Below are 19,355 nucleotides of genomic sequence, written 5' to 3'. Positions count from 1 at the left end.
CTGTGTATGTTCTCTTTTATCTTTTTAATTAAATATTTTTATATCGATACTGGAGTTCTCTTCTTTTTCATCATCCTGACGCCCATCTTATACACTTGAAGTTCACCTTATATCACGACAGTGCCTCTTGGGTGTACATGTGCACTAGGACACCATAATATTCCTAGTATGCTACATTTGCACTACAGGGTGCAATACTTTCTGTGAGTATCCATTCGCAAGCACTAGCAGATATGCACTACTGGTTCAATATTGATCTGCACTAGGGGTCGCCCTCTTGTTTTCTCTCTTGATTTCCAGAGTTTATGAGTGTTAGTGTACTTTTTAGCACTTTAGTTAAGAGTTTTATGCTACGGCGTTGTAGTGTAAAACTCTTAACTACTGACTTTAAAATGCAGTACCAGTCTTGACAGGAGAGGGTCTACCGCTCACTTTTTGGCAGACTCGTAATACCGGCGCTATGCAAGTCCCATTGAAAAAAGAGGATACGCAATTTACATAAGTGGATTTGCGGTATTTCCAAGTCTCGCCAAAAAAAGTGAGCGTTACACCTGTACCTGCAAGACTCGTAATACCAGCGGGCATTAAAAAGCAGCGTTAGGACCGGCTAACACTGCTTTTTAAGCCTAACGCAAAACTCGTAATCTAGCCGATTGTGTCTTGATATAACAAATATAAACTCCAAGAAGTTTACTGAAGGAATCTATATTTATATTTTTCCCTTTCTTTTGGTGTTAACTCTACCAATCTGACATAAGGCAGTATAGACTGTATCTTTGCTGAAACCTGAAGAGAGTTTTATGCAGATGTAGAAGGTTGATTGTGACTCTTTTCAGTATTCCAGGATCAGTACTGCAATAGTCTAGTCTATAGCAGATATTAGTATAGGGATTTTTAATGTGTCATTATGTTACCTACATATTGCTTATGTCCTAATTTTTGCTTTTGTCCCTGGTTGGTGCATTTATTTTAATGTGTATATGAATTTACCTTGCACAGTCTAGACAATGGTAGGCTATTTACAGAACAATGTGAAGTTCTGACAGGAGCAATACTGAAGGAGTTAAGGAAGCCTTGCATATGAGTACCATTATATTACTGCAATTCAGCAATCAGGTTTGCTGCCATGAACTAGTTAGGCAGCATTCTGGGTGCTAACTCAAGTGCTCAACTACCATTTATGCCCCCTGTACCTCTTCTGGAGTGCCAGATATTTACATATGTGCCTTTTTCAGAAACTTTTTAGCTTATGTTTGTAAGATGTTTACACTGTCATGGTTTTGTAAATAAAATTTGACAGCAATCAGTTTGTTTTATGTGGAGTCTAATCTAATAGAAGCTTTTATTATCTCTCAGGGTGTAAAGGAAGGAATTCAAAAGATTTTCAGGATTCTTCCTCTTTTTGTTTTATCTCTTTTCTTGAATATTTCCTATATTTCTCCAATTTATTGTGATATAATAAGAAGCAGGAGATGATTCATTACCACTGGGCTAATATTAAGCCACCACTTGAGAAAAACGGAAACTTCAAACTAATTATTGAAAAGGAACCCCTCCTACTTCAGATTATTTCCAAACCCTCCAGTTTTATGATGTTTCTATGTTGAGGTTGCTTCTCTTGGAGTTGTTCTGCTTTTCAGTTTCTGTAACTATTGTGTGACTTTTCTTTAGCTCAGATACACAGATCTGATCCCTTTATTTTGCAATAATGTGAATGACAAGGTCCAATCTTACTTCCCCTGCTGGATCTCACTGATCCCTCTCTTCTCCATTGAGATAAACTGCAAGGATCCTACTGTGTCTTCTCACCTTGATCTTGCTGTCTTGTTTACTTTTCACTCAAGTGAACTAAAAGGGTCATGCTAGACAAAAAGCTTTCCCACAGATTGCTCCTGTACATGTTGTGCTCCGCTCAGGGCCGGTGCAAGAATTTTTGGCTACACAGGCGAAGACACATTTTAACACCCCCACAATGAAATGATATACCCTGACATTACTGCTTCTTAACAAAATGTTCTAATGATGGGCTTAGTAACTGTAGATAACCCTTTAATCTATAATGGTAAAGAAAATAGATTTCTGTGACACATCAAAGTATTGACTTTTATTCTGATTTATTATAATTACAATAGATATAATGGTTAATATCTGCAGTCCTCAACGAAACCGGGAGAAGTCTTCATCCAAGCCGGGCAAAGTGGTCCTCCAGACGGGCATAAGTCTTCATCCAGACGGCGGCGCGGAGCGGTTCCATCTTCAAGACATCCGACACGGAGCATCCTCTTCATGCGACGGCTAACACTGAATGAAGGTTCCTTTAAATGACGCCATCCAAGATGGCGTCCCTTCAATTCCAATTGGCTGATAGAATTCTATCAGCCAATCGGAATTAAGGTAGAAAAAATCCTATTGGCTGATGCAATCAGTCAATAGGATTGAGCTGGCATTCTATTGGCTGATTGAAACAGCCAATAGAATGCCAGCTCAATCCTATTGGCTGATTGGATCAGCCAATAGGATTGAACTTCAATCCTATTAGCTGATTGCATCAGACAATAGGATTTTTTCTACCTTAATTCCGATTGGCTGATTCTATCAGCCAATCGGAATTGAAGAGACGCCATCTTGGATGACATCATTTAAAGGAACCTTCATTTAGTGTTAGCCGTCGGATGAAGAGGATGCTCCGCGTCGGATGTCTTGAAGATGGACCCAGTCCGCGCCGTATGGATGAAGATAGAAGATGCAGTCTGGACGGCAGATTAGGGGTTAATAATATTTAACTAGTGTTTGCGAGACGGGGGTTAATATATATTTGTTATAGTGGCAGCGATGTCCGTTTCGGCAGATTAGGGGTTAAAAAATTTATTTTAGTGTTTGCGATGTGGGAGGGCCTCGGTTTAGGGGTTAATAGGTAGTTTATGAGTGTTAGTGTACTTTTTAGCACTTTAGTTAAGAGTTTTATGCTACGGCGTTGTAGTGTAAAACTCTTAACTACTGACTTTAAAATGCGGTACCAGTCTTGACAGGAGAGGGTCTACCGTTCACTTTTTGGCAGACTCGTAATACCGGCGCTATGCAAGTCCCATTGAAAAAAGAGGATACGCAATTTACATAAGTGGATTTGCGGTATTTCCAAGTCTCACCATAAAAGTGAGTGGTACACCTGTACCTGCAAGACTCATAATACCAGCGGGCGTTAAAAAGCAGCGTTAGGACCGGCTAATGCTGCTTTTTAATCCTAACGCAAAACTCGTAATCTAGCCGATTGTGTCTTGATATAACAAATATAAACTCCAAGAAGTTTACTGAAGGAATCTATATTTATATTTTTCCCTTTCTTTTGGTGTTAACTCTGCCAATCTGACATAAGGCAGTATAGACTGTATCTTTGCTGAAACCTGAAGAGAGTTTTATGCAGATGTAGAAGGTTGATTGTGACTCTTTTCAGTATTCCAGGATCAGTACTGCAAGAATCTAGTCTATAGCAGACATTAGTATAGGGATTTTTAATGTGTCATTATGTTACCTACATATTCCTTATGTCCTAGTTTTTGCTAATGTGAAGTTCTGACAGGAGCAATACTGAAGGAGTTAAGGAAGCCTTGCATATGAGTACCATTATATTGCTGCAATTCAGCAATCAGGTTTGCTGCCATGAACTAGTTAGGCAGCAGTCTGGGTGCTAACTCAAGTGCTCAACTACCATTTATGCCCCCTGTACCTCTTCTGGAGTGCCAGATATTTACATATGTGCCTTTTTCAGAAACTTTTTAGCTTATGTTTGTAAGATGTTTACACTGTCATGGTTTTGTAAATAAAATTTGACAGCAATCAGTTTGTTTTATGTGGAGTCTAATCTAATAGAAGCTTTTATTATCCCTCAGGGTGTAAAGGCCGGGAGGAATTCAAAAGGTTTTCAGGATTCTTCCTCTTTTTGTTTTATCTCTTTTCTTGAATATTTCCTATATTTCTCCAATTTATTGTGATATAATAAGAAGCAGGAGGTGATTCATTACCACTGAGCAAATAATAAGCCACCACTTGAGAAAAACGGAAACTTCAAACTAATTATTGAAAAGGAACCCCTCCTACTTCAGATTATTTCCAAACCCTCCAGTTTTATTATGTTTCTATGTTGAGGTTGCTTCTCTTGGAGTTGTTCTGCTTTTCAGTTTCTGTAACTATTGTGTGGCTTTATTTTAGCTCAGATACACAGATCTGATCCCTTTATTTTGCAATAATGTGAATGGCAAGGTCCAATCTTACTTCCCCTGCTGGATCTCACTGATCCCTCTCTTCTCCATTGAGATAAACTGCAAGGATCCTACTGTGTCTTCTCACCTTGATCTTGCTGTCTTGTTTACTTTTCACTCAAGTGAACTAAAAGGGTCATGCTAGACAAAAAGCTTTCCCACAGATTCCTCCTGTACATGTTGTGCTCCGCTCAGGGCCGGTGGAAGAATTTTTGGCTACACAGGCGAAGACACATTTTAACACCCCCACAATGAAATGATATACCCTGACATTACTGCTTCTTAACAAACTGTTCTAATGATGGGCTTAGCAACTGTAGATAACCCTTTAATCTATAATGGTAAAGAAAATAGATTTCTGTGACACATCAAAGTATTTACTTTTATTCTGATTTAGTATAATTACAATAGATTTAATGGTTAATATCTGCATGACATAATGTACTAAAGTGGTGGCTCTGCACAATATGGTAAATCACAGTGGTGGCTCTGCATTATGAATCAAACAGTGGGAACAATATATAAAACACATGAACCTGGAAGCAGGATAAACCCTTTTCTTTTTCACCACTATAAAAAATCTGATACTAGCATGTAGTATAACAGGAAAATGTATCAAGCTGCAGGTGGATAAGTTCTCAAACAAAGCCTGTCAACCTGCAATTGCCACTTGCTAAACTTTAAGACTGCCCCTGCTCTTGGGCAACCAATTGCGTGAGAGCAGGGCATATTAATCACCCTTTACAAGTGAGTATGAGGTATCCATCAGCCCCAGTAATACCCATTAGGCTCTGGGTGAGGTGAGTTCCACTTCTGTCAATGGATCCAACATCTTTTAAAAGGTTGGTAAAGTTTTGAAGACAGCCCAGGGACAGTGCAGTGAGATATTTCAGCCAGATGCTTCCAGTTGTTGTGGCTGACCTGCACTCTCTGCCTCGCTCTGTTTCAGGGGAGACCCCTCACATTCTAGCTACCAGATATGAAGTGCTACCTACTATGAAGCCAAAATTAGCAAACAAATAAATATACTCATATATTTTTGTATGTAATTTACCAAATTTTGGCCCACCCCTGCAGGGGCACCCTTAGGTGGCCGCCTAGCCTGCCTCTATTGTAGCAACGGCCCTGGCTCTGTAAGTAGTCAGTACAGTGTGCAGGATTCTCCTGCATGTACTTCCTGTGAGATTGGTGGAAGCTAAAGACATGACAGTTTCTTAAAGTTTCTGGCTGCTTAATGAATCTCCTCCGTGGTGCTATTTTCTCTTCCTGCTGCTGAAATTCAGGCTTTCTGTAGATGTTACAAGTAATGTTTAGCACAAGCCACATTTCCAAATTTTGGCAATCAGATGGCACAGTGTCTTATGCTCTATATTGCAGTATTCTCCAAAGGAAATGTTGCCAGTCAGGTGGCATTATGAAGTAGCTGGGTGGGGGCAGTGTAATACTTATTTATAATTGTCACTTAAACTATCCAATCCAAGTCATTGAACTAACGATAATTTGTGCAACAAACATTGGGAAAAAATATATTATCCCATTTTAGCTAAATATTGTATTAACTTTCATTCATTCAGTAAAAATCGGCCAGGTGGTGTGCCCATTAAGAACTAGATTACGAGTGCCACGCTAATTTTTCACGTGAATTAAAAGGGGTATATTGCATCTTTTTGCACGCATCAGAAGTAGTGCGCATATTACGAGTTCAAGTAAACACATACATTTGAGGGCAATTTAATTTAATGCTCGTCAAGATATTGCGACTTCAGAGCTCTGGTTAACTGTTACGGTTGACTAAAAAGAGGGGGGAAAAACTTCAAAAGTACATTTCAAAGTACAGTTACAATCATAATAACACCATCTGATAAAAAATATTTTAAAAAATATTGCATAAAAAAGTTATGACTCAAATATATCAGGTCTCAGGTGTTAGAAAAGATATATATATATATATATATATATATATATATATATATATATATATATATATATATATATATATATATATATATTTAAATATGTTCGTTATTTATTGCCAACTCTGGTTCTGCTAAGACAATATTTGTGAGACAGAGAACAAATAAATCCAATCTAAATCAGATCCTCTATGGTGCGCTATAAGCACAGACTAAAATATGTATAATCAATGTAACAGCGCGTCTATATCAATTAATTACAAATAAATACTTATATTAAACAATTTATTTAAGATAATATAATAGTACTATAAAATGGCAAAACGTCTGAATAGTAATCAGCACTCAGGCAGCTCATAGAACACAAATCAGGTTGACCTCTTAGATACACGTGTAAAGATAAGGATACACCAGGGTGCAACATACTGTGATATCAAATAAATGTAAATACACTCACAGGCATCCATCATTGCAAGCTAGGTCCTCACAGTCACCCAGCAATACTGAAGCCTCTGGTCAGACAACACCAACCAGGAACAAATTACCTATAACCATCAGCATTCCTCCACAACAAATAGAGATCTTGTTGTACAGCTCTATCCAAAGCGAGTGTCCTATATCAACACAATTACTAGTAATATCAGGTCTTTTAGTGTATTCATTTAGAAGTTTTAAAAAACAAACAAATATAAAACCATAAAAACAAGTGACATGGTTCTCAGTCACATCAGGCATAGGTAATAATCTAACCTGTTATGTATATCGACTGTAACAACAAGAATCACAACGATAAAATTACTCACACCTGTGTGGTCTTCTTTAATCACATACTCCCATACAAAACAAGTCCAATCAGATAGACCAGGATAACTAGGATGTCTTGTCCATATGTTACTTTCATACAGTCTAAATACTCAAAAATCTAGTTAGACAGACTTTTTACTCACCTGCAAAGTATGAAAGGACCACATGGCAACTAATGACTGCATGTGCAAAAAACTGATTAAAAAAATAAATAATGTGCATATTAAAAAGCCTAGATATGTCATTTGGGGAAAATGTTTTCTGATGGCTTGAAATGCTAACTTTTAATATGGAGTATCTGATGTTTTTTTGTAATACAAATGAAAATCATGACAAAACTGGGTATCTTATGCATTAATCGCTATAATATAATCCCCTGCAACTGCAATAAAGTTTCTTTCATGTAATCGGCAAGAGTCCATGAGCTAGTGACGGGTCTCATGGACTCTTGCCAATATGAAAGAAATGAATTTATCAGGTAAATTCTTACATAAATTATGTTTTTTTTAAATAGTTTTTTTATTTTTTTTATTATTCATGCAGGAAGAATTCCATGACAGGACACCATACACCATCATGTTTGGGCCAGACAAATGCGGAGAAGATTACAAGTTACATTTAATTTTCAGGCACAAAAATCCTATCATTGGAGACTATGATGAAAAACATGCAAAGCGCCCAGAAGTTGATTTAAAGAAATACTTTAATGATGGAAAGACACATCTTTATACTCTAAGTAGGTTTTGTACATCTAGTGTGTAATCATCAATACGCTTCAAACACTGCATCCTTTTAAAGAGTCCTTTGTAATACTTCCTGGTCATGTTCTATTTATCTACTTCCTGGTCCTTCTAGCTTTTGGTGACTAATTAGGAATATTTTATAAATGTGTTTATTTCAATTATTATTCCTATTTAGATTTTTTTTTTAGCATTTTCTGAAAATATAAAAAAAGTATTCAGTACCATCCAGAGAAAACATTTAGGGCTGGATTACAAGTGGCACACTATTGTTAGTGCTGAACGGGGTAAACAATATCGCAACCCCATTTACTAGCACTCATATTACAAGTTGAAAATAAATGGTTGTGCTTAAGTGTAAAAATAATTGCGCTCAACGGATAAATGCACCTGAAGCCTTAGCATAAACTGTATGATTTAAAAAAAAAGTTGCACCAAACACAACATAAATACAAAAGGAATGAAGGAGCCGCACTAAGTTCAAATTTCAAGATTTGCTAATTTATTGCATGAAGACAGATTAAACAAACACAGCAAAAAAGGTGTCTGACGCGTTTCCTGCCCTCTAGTGGCGCTTCATCAGAGACATAATGAACATGTACACAGCCTGTCCTTATATCAGGCAAAAATGACTATTTATACAATGTACGGAATACGTGTTAATCTAGGTATACGGTTGTTTATAAATGATACTGCTGTCATTGTGAGGCATACGAATATGCTGACATATGCATGTGCACTATTGTACATTAACTTTGTTAATGAATGGATGGGACAATTTGATCCTTCCGATATTTTTAGAAAAGTTTTTTTACATCAATGGAGTGAGGTTGTGCATTTGCATGTGTCAGTATAGAAACAATGGGTCAGCTAATAATAATTACACTTTACATATAATATGGAGTGTCCTTTTTTTCTGAAATGTGTCCTTGTAATACTCTTTTTGAATATCATTTCTCACAGTGGCCAAGATTCTTAAATAGAATGATGTGTATTAGTACAGGGGCAGCACTGTAAATGAGATGTACTGGGTTTTGGTTTTTATATATATATTTGTTGTTTTTCAATGTACCGGTTTATTTCTTTAAATTGAGTTAAGTGTGGGCAAATGTGTGGGCAATTTTTGCCTGATATAAGGACAGGCTGTGTACGTGTTCATTATCTCTCTGATGAAGCGCCACTAGAGGGCGGGAAACGCGTCAGACACCTTTTTTGCTGTGTTTGTTTAATCTGTCTTCATGCAATAAATTTGCAAATCTTGAAATTTGAACTTAGTGCGGCTCCTTCATTCCTTTTGCATTATCTTGTGCGGTGGTTCACGCACACATGAGCCCTGCACCTTACCTAGATTGATGATCTTCTACGGAGGTACATGCAGCCGCTACAGCGGGTGACGTCATATACCCTGGACGGACTTTGGTAGTGAGCGCCGTGAGCTGTGCAGCCGCAAACACCCTCTTAGAACATAAATACACTATTACGCTTATATATACCCCTTCTGGTTACAATATTTCATTTAAATATTGATAAACTTTTTAATTCACCCTGTACTATATTGAAAACACATTATTAACACATTATTTGATATTTTACTTTGTGAATTTAATGTATTTTTGACAATATGCATTATGAATATACTAAACATGCAAGAGAGCTTTTAAGACAAATTTGTGATAAATCCTTTTTCTTTAACGTTTAGTCCTGAAACCAGATAATACGTATGAAATGCTAATAGACCAAAATGTGGTCAGTCAAGGAAGTCTTCTAAGTGATGTGATCCCTCCAATAAATCCACCAAAAGAAATTGATGACCCCAAGGATAAAAAACCAAAAGAATGGGATGAAAGAGCCAAAATCCCTGACCCTAATGCTGTTGAGCCTGATGACTGGTAAGAAAACGTCTTACAATATGTAATAAAGTATGTTTAGTTGCTCTATAAAATTAGCTTAAAAAGGAAAATATATAGAAATACAATAGTTTCTGTATTTAATCAAGAAATGGAATTTAGCACTCTTTTATGTACATATAACCAAACATAATTTATTAAATTTTAGTTCCAACATAGAAGAACATAGAAAAAAGACATATTTACAAAATGAACCCTAAATAATGAATACGCGTCGCTGTCGGCATTTATCATTGCACCAGCAGTTCTTGTGAACTTCTGGTGCAATGCTGCCTCCTGCAGATTCGTGGCTGCTAGCAGGGGGTGTCAATCAACCCAATCATATTTGATCGGGTTGAATTCTGTCCGCCGCCTCAAAGCAGGTGGACAAGTTAGGGAGCAGCGGTCTTTAGACTGCTGCTTAATAACTTCTTCAGAATTTCTGTTTCAAGGGGCATCAAGCTCCATATGGAGGTTGATAAATATGCCCAAAGGTGTACACTCACTCACATAAATACAAATCTGTCTGGAGATCCAACATTTTTAAAGGGACATTCAACACTGCCCAAAACATTAATCTATGTTGAAAAACTAAAAATAAAGATCAAGCTGCAACGTGCCCCCTTTCTCTTACTTCCTGCCTTCACTGTTGAATCCTCTAAGATCACTTCCAAATTGTTGTCCTAATATGGCTGCTTAACTCCCCCCACCGTGACGTATAGAGCTTCTTCTTCAAACTTGCTGCCAGTGATATCCCATCTCTCCTACTTCAATGCAAAGCGCGTTCATGGCCGTTAGCGCATGCGCGATACACTAGGAACACTAAAAGCGGAACCATAATAAGCCAATTTGTTTCAGAGTACTATGCGTAATATAAGCGGAACGGAAACAAATTGGCTTATTATGGTTCCGCTTTTAGTGTTCCTAGTGTATCGCACAAAAGAGAGGGGGGGAGAGAGCACAAAAGAGAGAGGGGGAGAGAGAGCACAAATGAGAGGGGGGAGAGAGAGCGCAAAAGAGAGGGGTAGAAAGAGCACAAAAGAGAGGGGAGAGAGCGCAAAAGAGGGGGGAGAGAGCGTAAAAGAGAGGGGGAGAGAACACAAAAGAGAGGGGAGAGAGAGCGCAAAAGAAAGGAGGGAGAGAGAGCGTGCAAAAGAGAGGGGGAGAGAGAGAGCGCAAAAGAGAGGGGGGAGAGAGAGCGTGCAAAAGAGAGGGGGAGAGAGAGAGTGTAAAATAGAGGGGGAGAGAGAGAGCGCAAAAGAAAGGGGGGAGAGAGAGAGCTCAAAAGAGAGGGGGAGAGAGCTCAAAAGAGACTGGGAGAAAGAGAGCAGAAGAGGGGGGATAAAGAGAGGGAGATAGACAGCAAAAGAGAGGGGGGAGAGTGCACAAAAGAGAGGGGGGAGAACGCAAAAGAGAGGGGGGAGAGAAAGTGCAAAAGAGAAGGAGAAAGAGAGCGCAAAAGAGATGGGGGAAGAGCGCAAAAGAGATGGGGGAAGAGTGCAAAAGAGAGGGGGGATGAGCGCAAAAGAGAGGGGGAGAGAGCGCAAAAGAGAGAGGGGAGAGAGCGCAAAAGAGAGAGGGGAGAGAGCGCAAAAGAGAGGGGGAGAGAGAGAGCACAAAAGAGAGGGAGAGAGAGCGCAAAAGAGATGGGGAAGAGAGAGCGCAAAAGAGAGGGGGAGAGAGAGCGCAAAAGAGAGGGGGGAGAGAGAGAGCACAAAAGAGAGGGGGAGAGAGCGCAAAAGAGAGGGGGAGAGAGAGAGCGCAAAAGAGAGGGGGAGAGAGAGAGCAGAAGAGGGGGGATAAAGAGAGGGAGAGAGACAGCAAAAGAGAGGGGGAGAGCGCAAAAGAGAGGGGGGAGAGAGAGTGTAAAAGAGAGGGGGGAGAAAGAGAGCGCAAAAGAGAGGGGGAAGAGCGCAAAAGAGAGGGGGAGAGAGAGCGCAAAAGAGAGGGGGAGAGAGAGTGCAAAAGAGAGGGGAGAGAGAGCGCAAAAGAGAGGGGAGAGAAAGAGAGCGCAAAAGAGAGGGGGAGAGAGAGCGCAAAACAGAGGGGAGAGAGCGCAAAAGAGAGGGGAGAGAGTGCAAAAGAGAGGGGGGACGAGCGCAAAAGAGAGGGGGAGAGAGCGCAAAAGAGAGGGGTGAGAGAGTGCAAAAGACAAGGAGAGAGAGAGCACAAAAGAGAGGGGGAGAGAGAGAGCACAAAAGAGAGGGGGGAGAGAGCGCAAAAGAGAGGGGGGAGAGAGAGAGCAAAAGAGAGGGGGAGAGAGAGCGCAAAAGAGAGGGAGGAGAGAGAGAGCACAAAAGAGAGGGGGAGAGAGCACAAAAGAGAGGGGGAGAGAGAGCGCAAAAGAGAGGGGGGAGAGAGAGCGCAAAAGAGAGGAGGGAGAGACAGAGCTCAAAAGAGAGGGGGAGAGAGAGAGAGCAGAAGAGGGGGGATAAAGAGAGGGAGAGAGACAGCAAAAGAGAGGGGGAAGAGCGCAAAAGAGAGGGGGGAGAGAGAGTGTAAAAGAGAGGGGGGAGAAAGAGAGCGCAAAAGAGAGGGGGGAAGAGCGCAAAAGAGAGGGGGAGAGAGAGAGCAAAAGAGAGGGGGAGAGAGAGCGCAAAAGAGAGGGTGGAGAGAGAGTGCAAAAGAGAGGGGAGAGAGAGCGCAAAAGAGAGGGGAGAGAAAGAGAGCACAAAAGAGAGGGGGGAATAGAGCGCAAAAGAGAGGGGAGAGAGCACAAAAGAGGGGGGAGAGAGCGTAAAAGAGAGGGGGGAGAGAACGCAAAAGAGAGGGGAGAGAGAGCGCAAAAGAAAGGGGGGAGAGAGAGCGCAAAAGAGAGGGGGAGAGAGAGAGCGCAAAAGAGAGGGGGGAGAGAGAGCGTGCAAAAGAGAGGGGGAGAGAGAGAGTGTAAAATAGAGGGGGAGAGAGAGAGCGCAAAAGAGAGGGGGGAGAGAGAGAGAGCTCAAAAGAGAGGGGGAGAGAGCTCAAAAGAGACTGGGAGAAAGAGAGCAGAAGAGTGGGGATAAAGAGAGGGAGATAGACAGCAAAAGAGAGGGGGGAGAGTGCACAAAAGAGAGGGGGGAGACCGCAAAAGAGAGGGGGGAGAGAGAGCGCAAAAGAGAAGGAGAAAGAGAGCGCAAAAGAGATGGGGGAAGAGCGCAAAAGAGAGGGGGGACGAGCGCAAAAGAGAGGGGGAGAGAGCGCAAAAGAGAGGGGGGACGAGCGCAAAAGAGAGGGGGAGAGAGCGCAAAAGAGAGGGGGGAGAGAGCGCAAAAGAGAAGGAGAGAGAGAGCACAAGAGAGAGGGGGAGAGAGAGCACAAAAGAGAGGGGGGTGAGAGCGCAAAAGAGAGGGGGGAGAGAGAGAGCAAAAGAGAGGGGGAGAGAGAGCGCAAAAGAGAGGGAGGAGAGAGAGAGCACAAAAGAGAGGGGGAGAGAGAGAGCGCAAAAGAGAGGGGGAGAGAGAGCGCAAAAGAGAGGGGGGAGAGAGAGCGCAAAAGAGAGGGGGGAGAGACAGAGCTCAAAAGAGAGGGGGAGAGAGAGAGAGCAGAAGAGGGGGGATAAATGCTGTTGAGCCTGATGACTGGTAAGAAAACGTCTTACAATATGTAATAAAGTATGTTTAGTTGCTCTATAAAATTAGCTTAAAAAGGAAAATATATAGAAATACAATAGTTTCTGTATTTAATCAAGAAATGGAATTTAGCACTCTTTTATGTACATATAACCAAACATAATTTATTAAATTTTAGTTCCAACATAGAAGAACATAGAAAAAAGACATATTTACAAAATGAACCCTAAATAATGAATACGCGTCGCTGTCGGCATTTATCATTGCACCAGCAGTTCTTGTGAACTTCTGGTGCAATGCTGCCTCCTGCAGATTCGTGGCTGCTAGCAGGGGGTGTCAATCAACCCAATCATATTTGATCGGGTTGAATTCTGTCCGCCGCCTCAAAGCAGGTGGACAAGTTAGGGAGCAGCGGTCTTTAGACTGCTGCTTAATAACTTCTTCAGAATTTCTGTTTCAAGGGGCATCAAGCTCCATATGGAGGTTGATAAATATGCCCAAAGGTGTACACTCACTCACATAAATACAAATCTGTCTGGAGATCCAACATTTTTAAAGGGACATTCAACACTGCCCAAAACATTAATCTATGTTGAAAAACTAAAAATAAAGATCAAGCTGCAACGTGCCCCCTTAATCTTACTTCCTGCCTTCACTGTTGAATCCTCTACGATCACTTCCAAATTGTTGTCCTAATATGGCTGCTTAACTCCCCCCACCGTGACGTATAGAGCTTCTTCTTCAAACTTGCTGCCAGTGATATCCCATCTCTCCTACTTCAATGCAAAGCGCGTTCATGGCCGTTAGCGCATGCGCGATACACTAGGAACACTAAAAGCGGAACCATAATAAGCCAATTTGTTTCAGAGTACTATGCGTAATATAAGCGGAACGGAAACAAATTGGCTTATTATGGTTCCGCTTTTAGTGTTCCTAGTGTATCGCACAAAGAGAGGGGGGGAGAGAGCACAAAAGAGAGAGGGGGAGAGAGAGCACAAATGAGAGGGGGGAGAGAGAGCGCAAAAGAGAGGGGTAGAAAGAGCACAAAAGAGAGGGGAGAGAGCGCAAAAGAGGGGGGAGAGAGCGTAAAAGAGAGGGGGAGAGAACACAAAAGAGAGGGGAGAGAGAGCGCAAAAGAAAGGAGGGAGAGAGAGCGTGCAAAAGAGAGGGGGAGAGAGAGAGCGCAAAAGAGAGGGGGGAGAGAGAGCGTGCAAAAGAGAGGGGGAGAGAGAGAGTGTAAAATAGAGGGGGAGAGAGAGAGCGCAAAAGAAAGGGGGGAGAGAGAGAGCTCAAAAGAGAGGGGGAGAGAGCTCAAAAGAGACTGGGAGAAAGAGAGCAGAAGAGGGGGGATAAAGAGAGGGAGATAGACAGCAAAAGAGAGGGGGGAGAGTGCACAAAAGAGAGGGGGGAGAACGCAAAAGAGAGGGGGGAGAGAAAGTGCAAAAGAGAAGGAGAAAGAGAGCGCAAAAGAGATGGGGGAAGAGCGCAAAAGAGATGGGGGAAGAGTGCAAAAGAGTGGGGGGATGAGCGCAAAAGAGAGGGGGAGAGAGCGCAAAAGAGAGAGGGGAGAGAGCGCAAAAGAGAGAGGGGAGAGAGCGCAAAAGAGAGGGAGAGAGAGAGCACAAAAGAGAGGGGGAGAGAGAGAGCACAAAAGAGAGGGAGAGAGAGCGCAAAAGAGAGGGGGAAGAGAGAGCGCAAAAGAGAGGGGGAGAGAGAGCGCAAAAGAGAGGGAGGAGAGAGAGAGCACAAAAGAGAGGGGGAGAGAGCACAAAAGAAAGGGGGAGAGAGAGAGCGCAAAAGAGAGGGGGAGAGAGAGAGCAGAAGAGGGGGGATAAAGAGAGGGAGAGAGACAGCAAAAGAGAGGGGGAGAGCGCAAAAGAGAGGGGGGAGAGAGAGTGTAAAAGAGAGGGGGGAGAAAGAGAGCGCAAAAGAGAGGGGGAAGAGCGCAAAAGAGAGGGGGAGAGAGAGCGCAAAAGAGAGGGGGAGAGAGAGTGCAAAAGAGAGGGGAGAGAGAGCGCAAAAGAGAGGGGAGAGAAAGAGAGCACAAAAGAGAGGGGGAGAGAGAGCGCAAAACAGAGGGGAGAGAGCGCAAAAGAGAGGGGAGAGAGTGCAAAAGAGAGGGGGGACGAGCGCAAAAGAGAGGGGGAGAGAGCGCAAAAGAGAGGGGTGAGAGAGTGCAAAAGACAAGGAGAGAGAGAGCACAAAAGAGAGGGGGAGAGAGAGAGCACAAAAGAGAGGGGGGAGAGAGCGCAAAAGAGAGGGGGGAGAGAGAGAGCAAAAGAGAGGGGGAGAGAGAGCGCAAAAGAGAGGGAGGAGAGAGAGAGCACAAAAGAGAGGGGGAGAGAGCACAAAAGAGAGGGGGAGAGAGAGCGCAAAAGAGAGGGGGGAGAGAGAGCGCAAAAGAGAGGAGGGAGAGACAGAGCTCAAAAGAGAGGGGGAGAGAGAGAGAGCAGAAGAGGGGGGATAAAGAGAGGGAGAGAGACAGCAAAAGAGAGGGGGAAGACCGCAAAAGAGAGGGGGGAGAGAGAGTGTAAAAGAGAGGGGGGAGAAAGAGAGCGCAAAAGAGAGGGGGGAAGAGCGCAAAAGAGAGGGGGAGAGAGAGAGCAAAAGAGAGGGGGAGAGAGAGCGCAAAAGAGAGGGTGGAGAGAGAGTGCAAAAGAGAGGGGAGAGAGAGCGCAAAAGAGAGGGGAGAGAAAGAGAGCACAAAAGAGAGGGGGGGAATAGAGCGCAAAAGAGAGGGGAGAGAGCACAAAAGAGGGGGGAGAGAGCGTAAAAGAGAGGGGGGAGAGAACGCAAAAGAGAGGGGAGAGAGAGCGCAAAAGAAAGGGGGGAGAGAGAGCGCAAAAGAGAGGGGGAGAGAGAGAGCGCAAAAGAGAGGGGGGAGAGAGAGCGTGCAAAAGAGAGGGGGAGAGAGAGAGTGTAAAATAGAGGGGGAGAGAGAGAGAGCGCAAAAGAGAGGGGGGAGAGAGAGCTCAAAAGAGAGGGGGAGAGAGCTCAAAAGAGACTGGGAGAAAGAGAGCAGAAGAGTGGGGATAAAGAGAGGGAGATAGACAGCAAAAGAGAGGGGGGAGAGTGCACAAAAGAGAGGGGGGAGACCGCAAAAGAGAGGGGGGAGAGAGAGCGCAAAAGAGAAGGAGAAAGAGAGAGCAAAAGAGATGGGGGAAGAGCGCAAAAGAGAGGGGGGACGAGCGCAAAAGAGAGGGGGAGAGAGCGCAAAAGAGAGGGGGGACGAGCGCAAAAGAGAGGGGGAGAGAGCGCAAAAGAGAGGGGGGAGAGAGCGCAAAAGAGAAGGAGAGAGAGAGCACAAGAGAGAGGGGGAGAGAGAGAGAGCACAAAAGAGAGGGGGGGTGAGAGCGCAAAAGAGAGGGGGGAGAGAGAGAGCAAAAGAGAGGGGGAGAGAGAGCGCAAAAGAGAGGGAGGAGAGAGAGAGCACAAAAGAGAGGGGGAGAGAGAGAGCGCAAAAGAGAGGGGGAGAGAGAGCGCAAAAGAGAGGGGGGAGAGACAGAGCTCAAAAGAGAGGGGGAGAGAGAGAGAGCAGAAGAGGGGGGATAAAGAGAGGGAGAGAGACAGCAAAAGAGAGGGGGGAGTGCGCAAAAGAGAGGGGGGAGAGAGAGTGTAAAAGAGAGGGGGGAGAAAGAGAGCGCAAAAGAGAGGGGGGAAGAGCGCAAAAGAGAGGGGGAGAGAGAGCGCAAAAGAGAGGGGGGAGAGAGAGTGCAAAAGAGAGGGGAGAGAGAGCGCAAAAGAGAGGGGAGAGAAAGAGAGCACAAAAGAGAGGGGGAAATAGAGCGCAAAAGAGAGGGGAGAGAGCGCAAAAGAGAGGGGGAGAGAGAGAGTGCAAAAGAGAGGGGGAGAGAGAGAGCGCAAAAGAGAGGGGAGAGAGAGAGTGCAAAAGAGAGGGGGAGAGAGAGAACGCAAAAGAGAGGGGGAGAGAGAGAGCGCAAAAGAGAGGGGAGAGAGCGCAAAAGAGAGGGGTAGAAAGAGCACAAAAGAGAGTGGAGAGAGCGCAAAAGAGGGGGGAGAGAGCGTAAAAGAGAGGGGGAGAGAACGCAAAAGAGAGGGGAGAGAGCGCAAAAGAAAGGGGGGAGAGAGAGCGCAAAAGAGAGGGGGAGAGAGAGAGAGCGCAAAAGAGAGGGGGGAGAGAGAGCGTGCAAAAGAGAGGGGGAGAGAGAGAGTGTAAAATAGAGGGGGAGAGAGAGAGCGCAAAAGAGAGGGGGGAGAGAGAGAGCTCAAAAGAGAGGGGGAGAGAGCTCAAAAGAGACTGGGAGAAAGAGAGCAGAAGAGTGGGGATAAAGAGAGGGAGATAGACAGCAAAAGAGAGGGGGGAGAGTGCACAAAAGAGAGGGGGGAGACCACAAAAGAGAGGGGGGAGAGAGAGCGCAAAAGAGAAGGAGAAAGAGAGCGCAAAAGAGATGGGGAAGAGCGCAAAAGAGAGGGGGGACGAGCGCAAAAAAGAGAGGGGGAGAGAGCGCAAAAGAGAGGGGGGAGAGAGCGCAAAAGAGAGGGAGGAGAGCGCAAAAGAGAGGGGGAGAGAGAGAGCACAAAAGAGAGGGAGAGAGAGCGCAAAAGAGAGGGGGAAGAGAGAGCGCAAAATAGAGGGGGAGAGAGAGCGCAAAAGAGAGGGAGGAGAAAGAGAGCACAAAAGAGAGGGGGAGAGAGCGCAAAAGAGAGGGGGAGAGAGAGAGCGCAAAAGAGAGGGGGAGAGAGAGAGCAGAAGAGGGGGGATAAAGAGAGGGAGAGAGACAGCAAAAGAGAGGGGGAGAGCGCAAAAGAGAGGGGGAGAGAGAGTGTAAAAGAGAGGGGGGAGAAAGAGAGCGCAAAAGAGAGGGGGAAGAGCGCAAAAGAGAGGGGGAGAGAGAGCGCAAAAGAGAGGGGGGAGAGAGTGCAAAAGAGAGGGGAGAGAGAGCGCAAAAGAGAGGGGAGAGAAAGAGAGCACAAAAGAGAGGGGGAGAGAGAGCGCAAAACAGAGGGGAGAGAGCGCAAAAGAGAGGGGAGAGAGTGCAAAAGAGAGGGGGAGAGAGAGAGCGCAAAAGAGAGGGGGAGAGAGAGAGCACAAAAGAGAGGGGAGAGAGAGCGCAAAAGAGAGGGGAGAGAGAGAGCGCAAAAGAGAAGGGGGAGAGAGAGAACGCAAAAGAGAGGGGGAGAGAGAGAGCGCAAAAGAGAGGGGGGATAGAGAGAGCTCAAAAGAGAGGGAGAGAGAGAGCGCAAAAGAGAGGTGGAGAGAGCGCAAAAGAGAGGGGGAGAGAGCGCAAAAGAGAGGGGGAGAGAGAGAGCAAAAGAGAGGGGGGAGAGAGCAAAAGAGAGGGGGGAGAGAGAGAGAGCAAAATAGAGGGGGAGGGAGAGAGAGAGAGCAAGGGGTGGGACCGCTGTACTGCAAAAAATGGCCCGTGTGAACGGACTTTAGGACTAGTAATAACAATAAATGATGAATTTTTAAAGTAATTACAGGCAGTCCCCGGGTTACAGACATCCGACTTAAGTACAACGCGTACTTACAAACTGAGAAAATAGAGCTTTATCGCCAATACAGGATAACCCAAAATACTCAAATCCAATTGTCACAAGGACAGAAAGTGATGTGAAATTTTCTAAACAGGGGCACAGATAGAAAAACAAACTTTTCCCTATGCTATCCAAAACTAAAAAAATGTTTGGCTAGAGTTTCACCTATAAAATGTGCCTGTTCCAACTTACATACAAATTCAACTTAAAGGGACACTGAACCCAAATTTTTTCTTTCATGATTTCGATAGAGCATGCAATTTTAAGCAACTTTCTAATTTACTCCTATTATCATTTTTTTTCTTTCTCTTGCTATCTTTATTTGAAAAAGAAGACATCTAAGCTTTTTTTTAGTTCAGACCTCTGGACAGCACTTTTTTATTGATGGATGAATTTATCCCCCAATCAGCAAGAACAACCCAGGTTGTTCACCAAAAATGGGCTGGCATCTAAACTTACATTCTTGCATTTCAAATAAAGATACCAAGAGAATGAAGAAAATTTGATAATAGGAGTAAATTAGAAAGTTGCTTAAAATTTACTCTTTATCTGAATCACAAAAGAAAAAAAATTGGGTTCAGTGTCCCTTTAAGAACAAACCTACAGAACCTATCGTGTTCGTAACCTGGGGACTGCCTGTATTTGTATTCTGTTTGTGTCTGAACAGACAGGCTATTGAAACAGTTTGTATCATGATGGTCCTGAT

General features: G+C 43.7%; 1 protein-coding gene across 1 annotated transcript in view; it reads left to right on the top strand.

Annotated features, from left to right (window-relative positions):
- CLGN (calmegin) overlaps positions 1 to 19,355 on the top strand; it is a 99,438-nt gene that overhangs the window by 53,020 nt on the left and 27,063 nt on the right. The window contains exons 6-7 of the mRNA XM_053700824.1: positions 7,517 to 7,709; positions 9,413 to 9,602. Of these exons, the coding sequence (XP_053556799.1) occupies positions 7,517 to 7,709; positions 9,413 to 9,602 (383 nt within the window). The remainder of the gene's footprint in view (positions 1 to 7,516; positions 7,710 to 9,412; positions 9,603 to 19,355) is intronic.

This window comes from Bombina bombina, chromosome 2, assembly GCF_027579735.1.
Source record: "Bombina bombina isolate aBomBom1 chromosome 2, aBomBom1.pri, whole genome shotgun sequence".
NCBI lineage: Eukaryota > Metazoa > Chordata > Amphibia > Anura > Bombinatoridae > Bombina > Bombina bombina.
The sequence above is the reverse complement of the archived record's forward strand: the minus strand, read 5'-3'. Positions and strand labels throughout refer to the sequence as shown.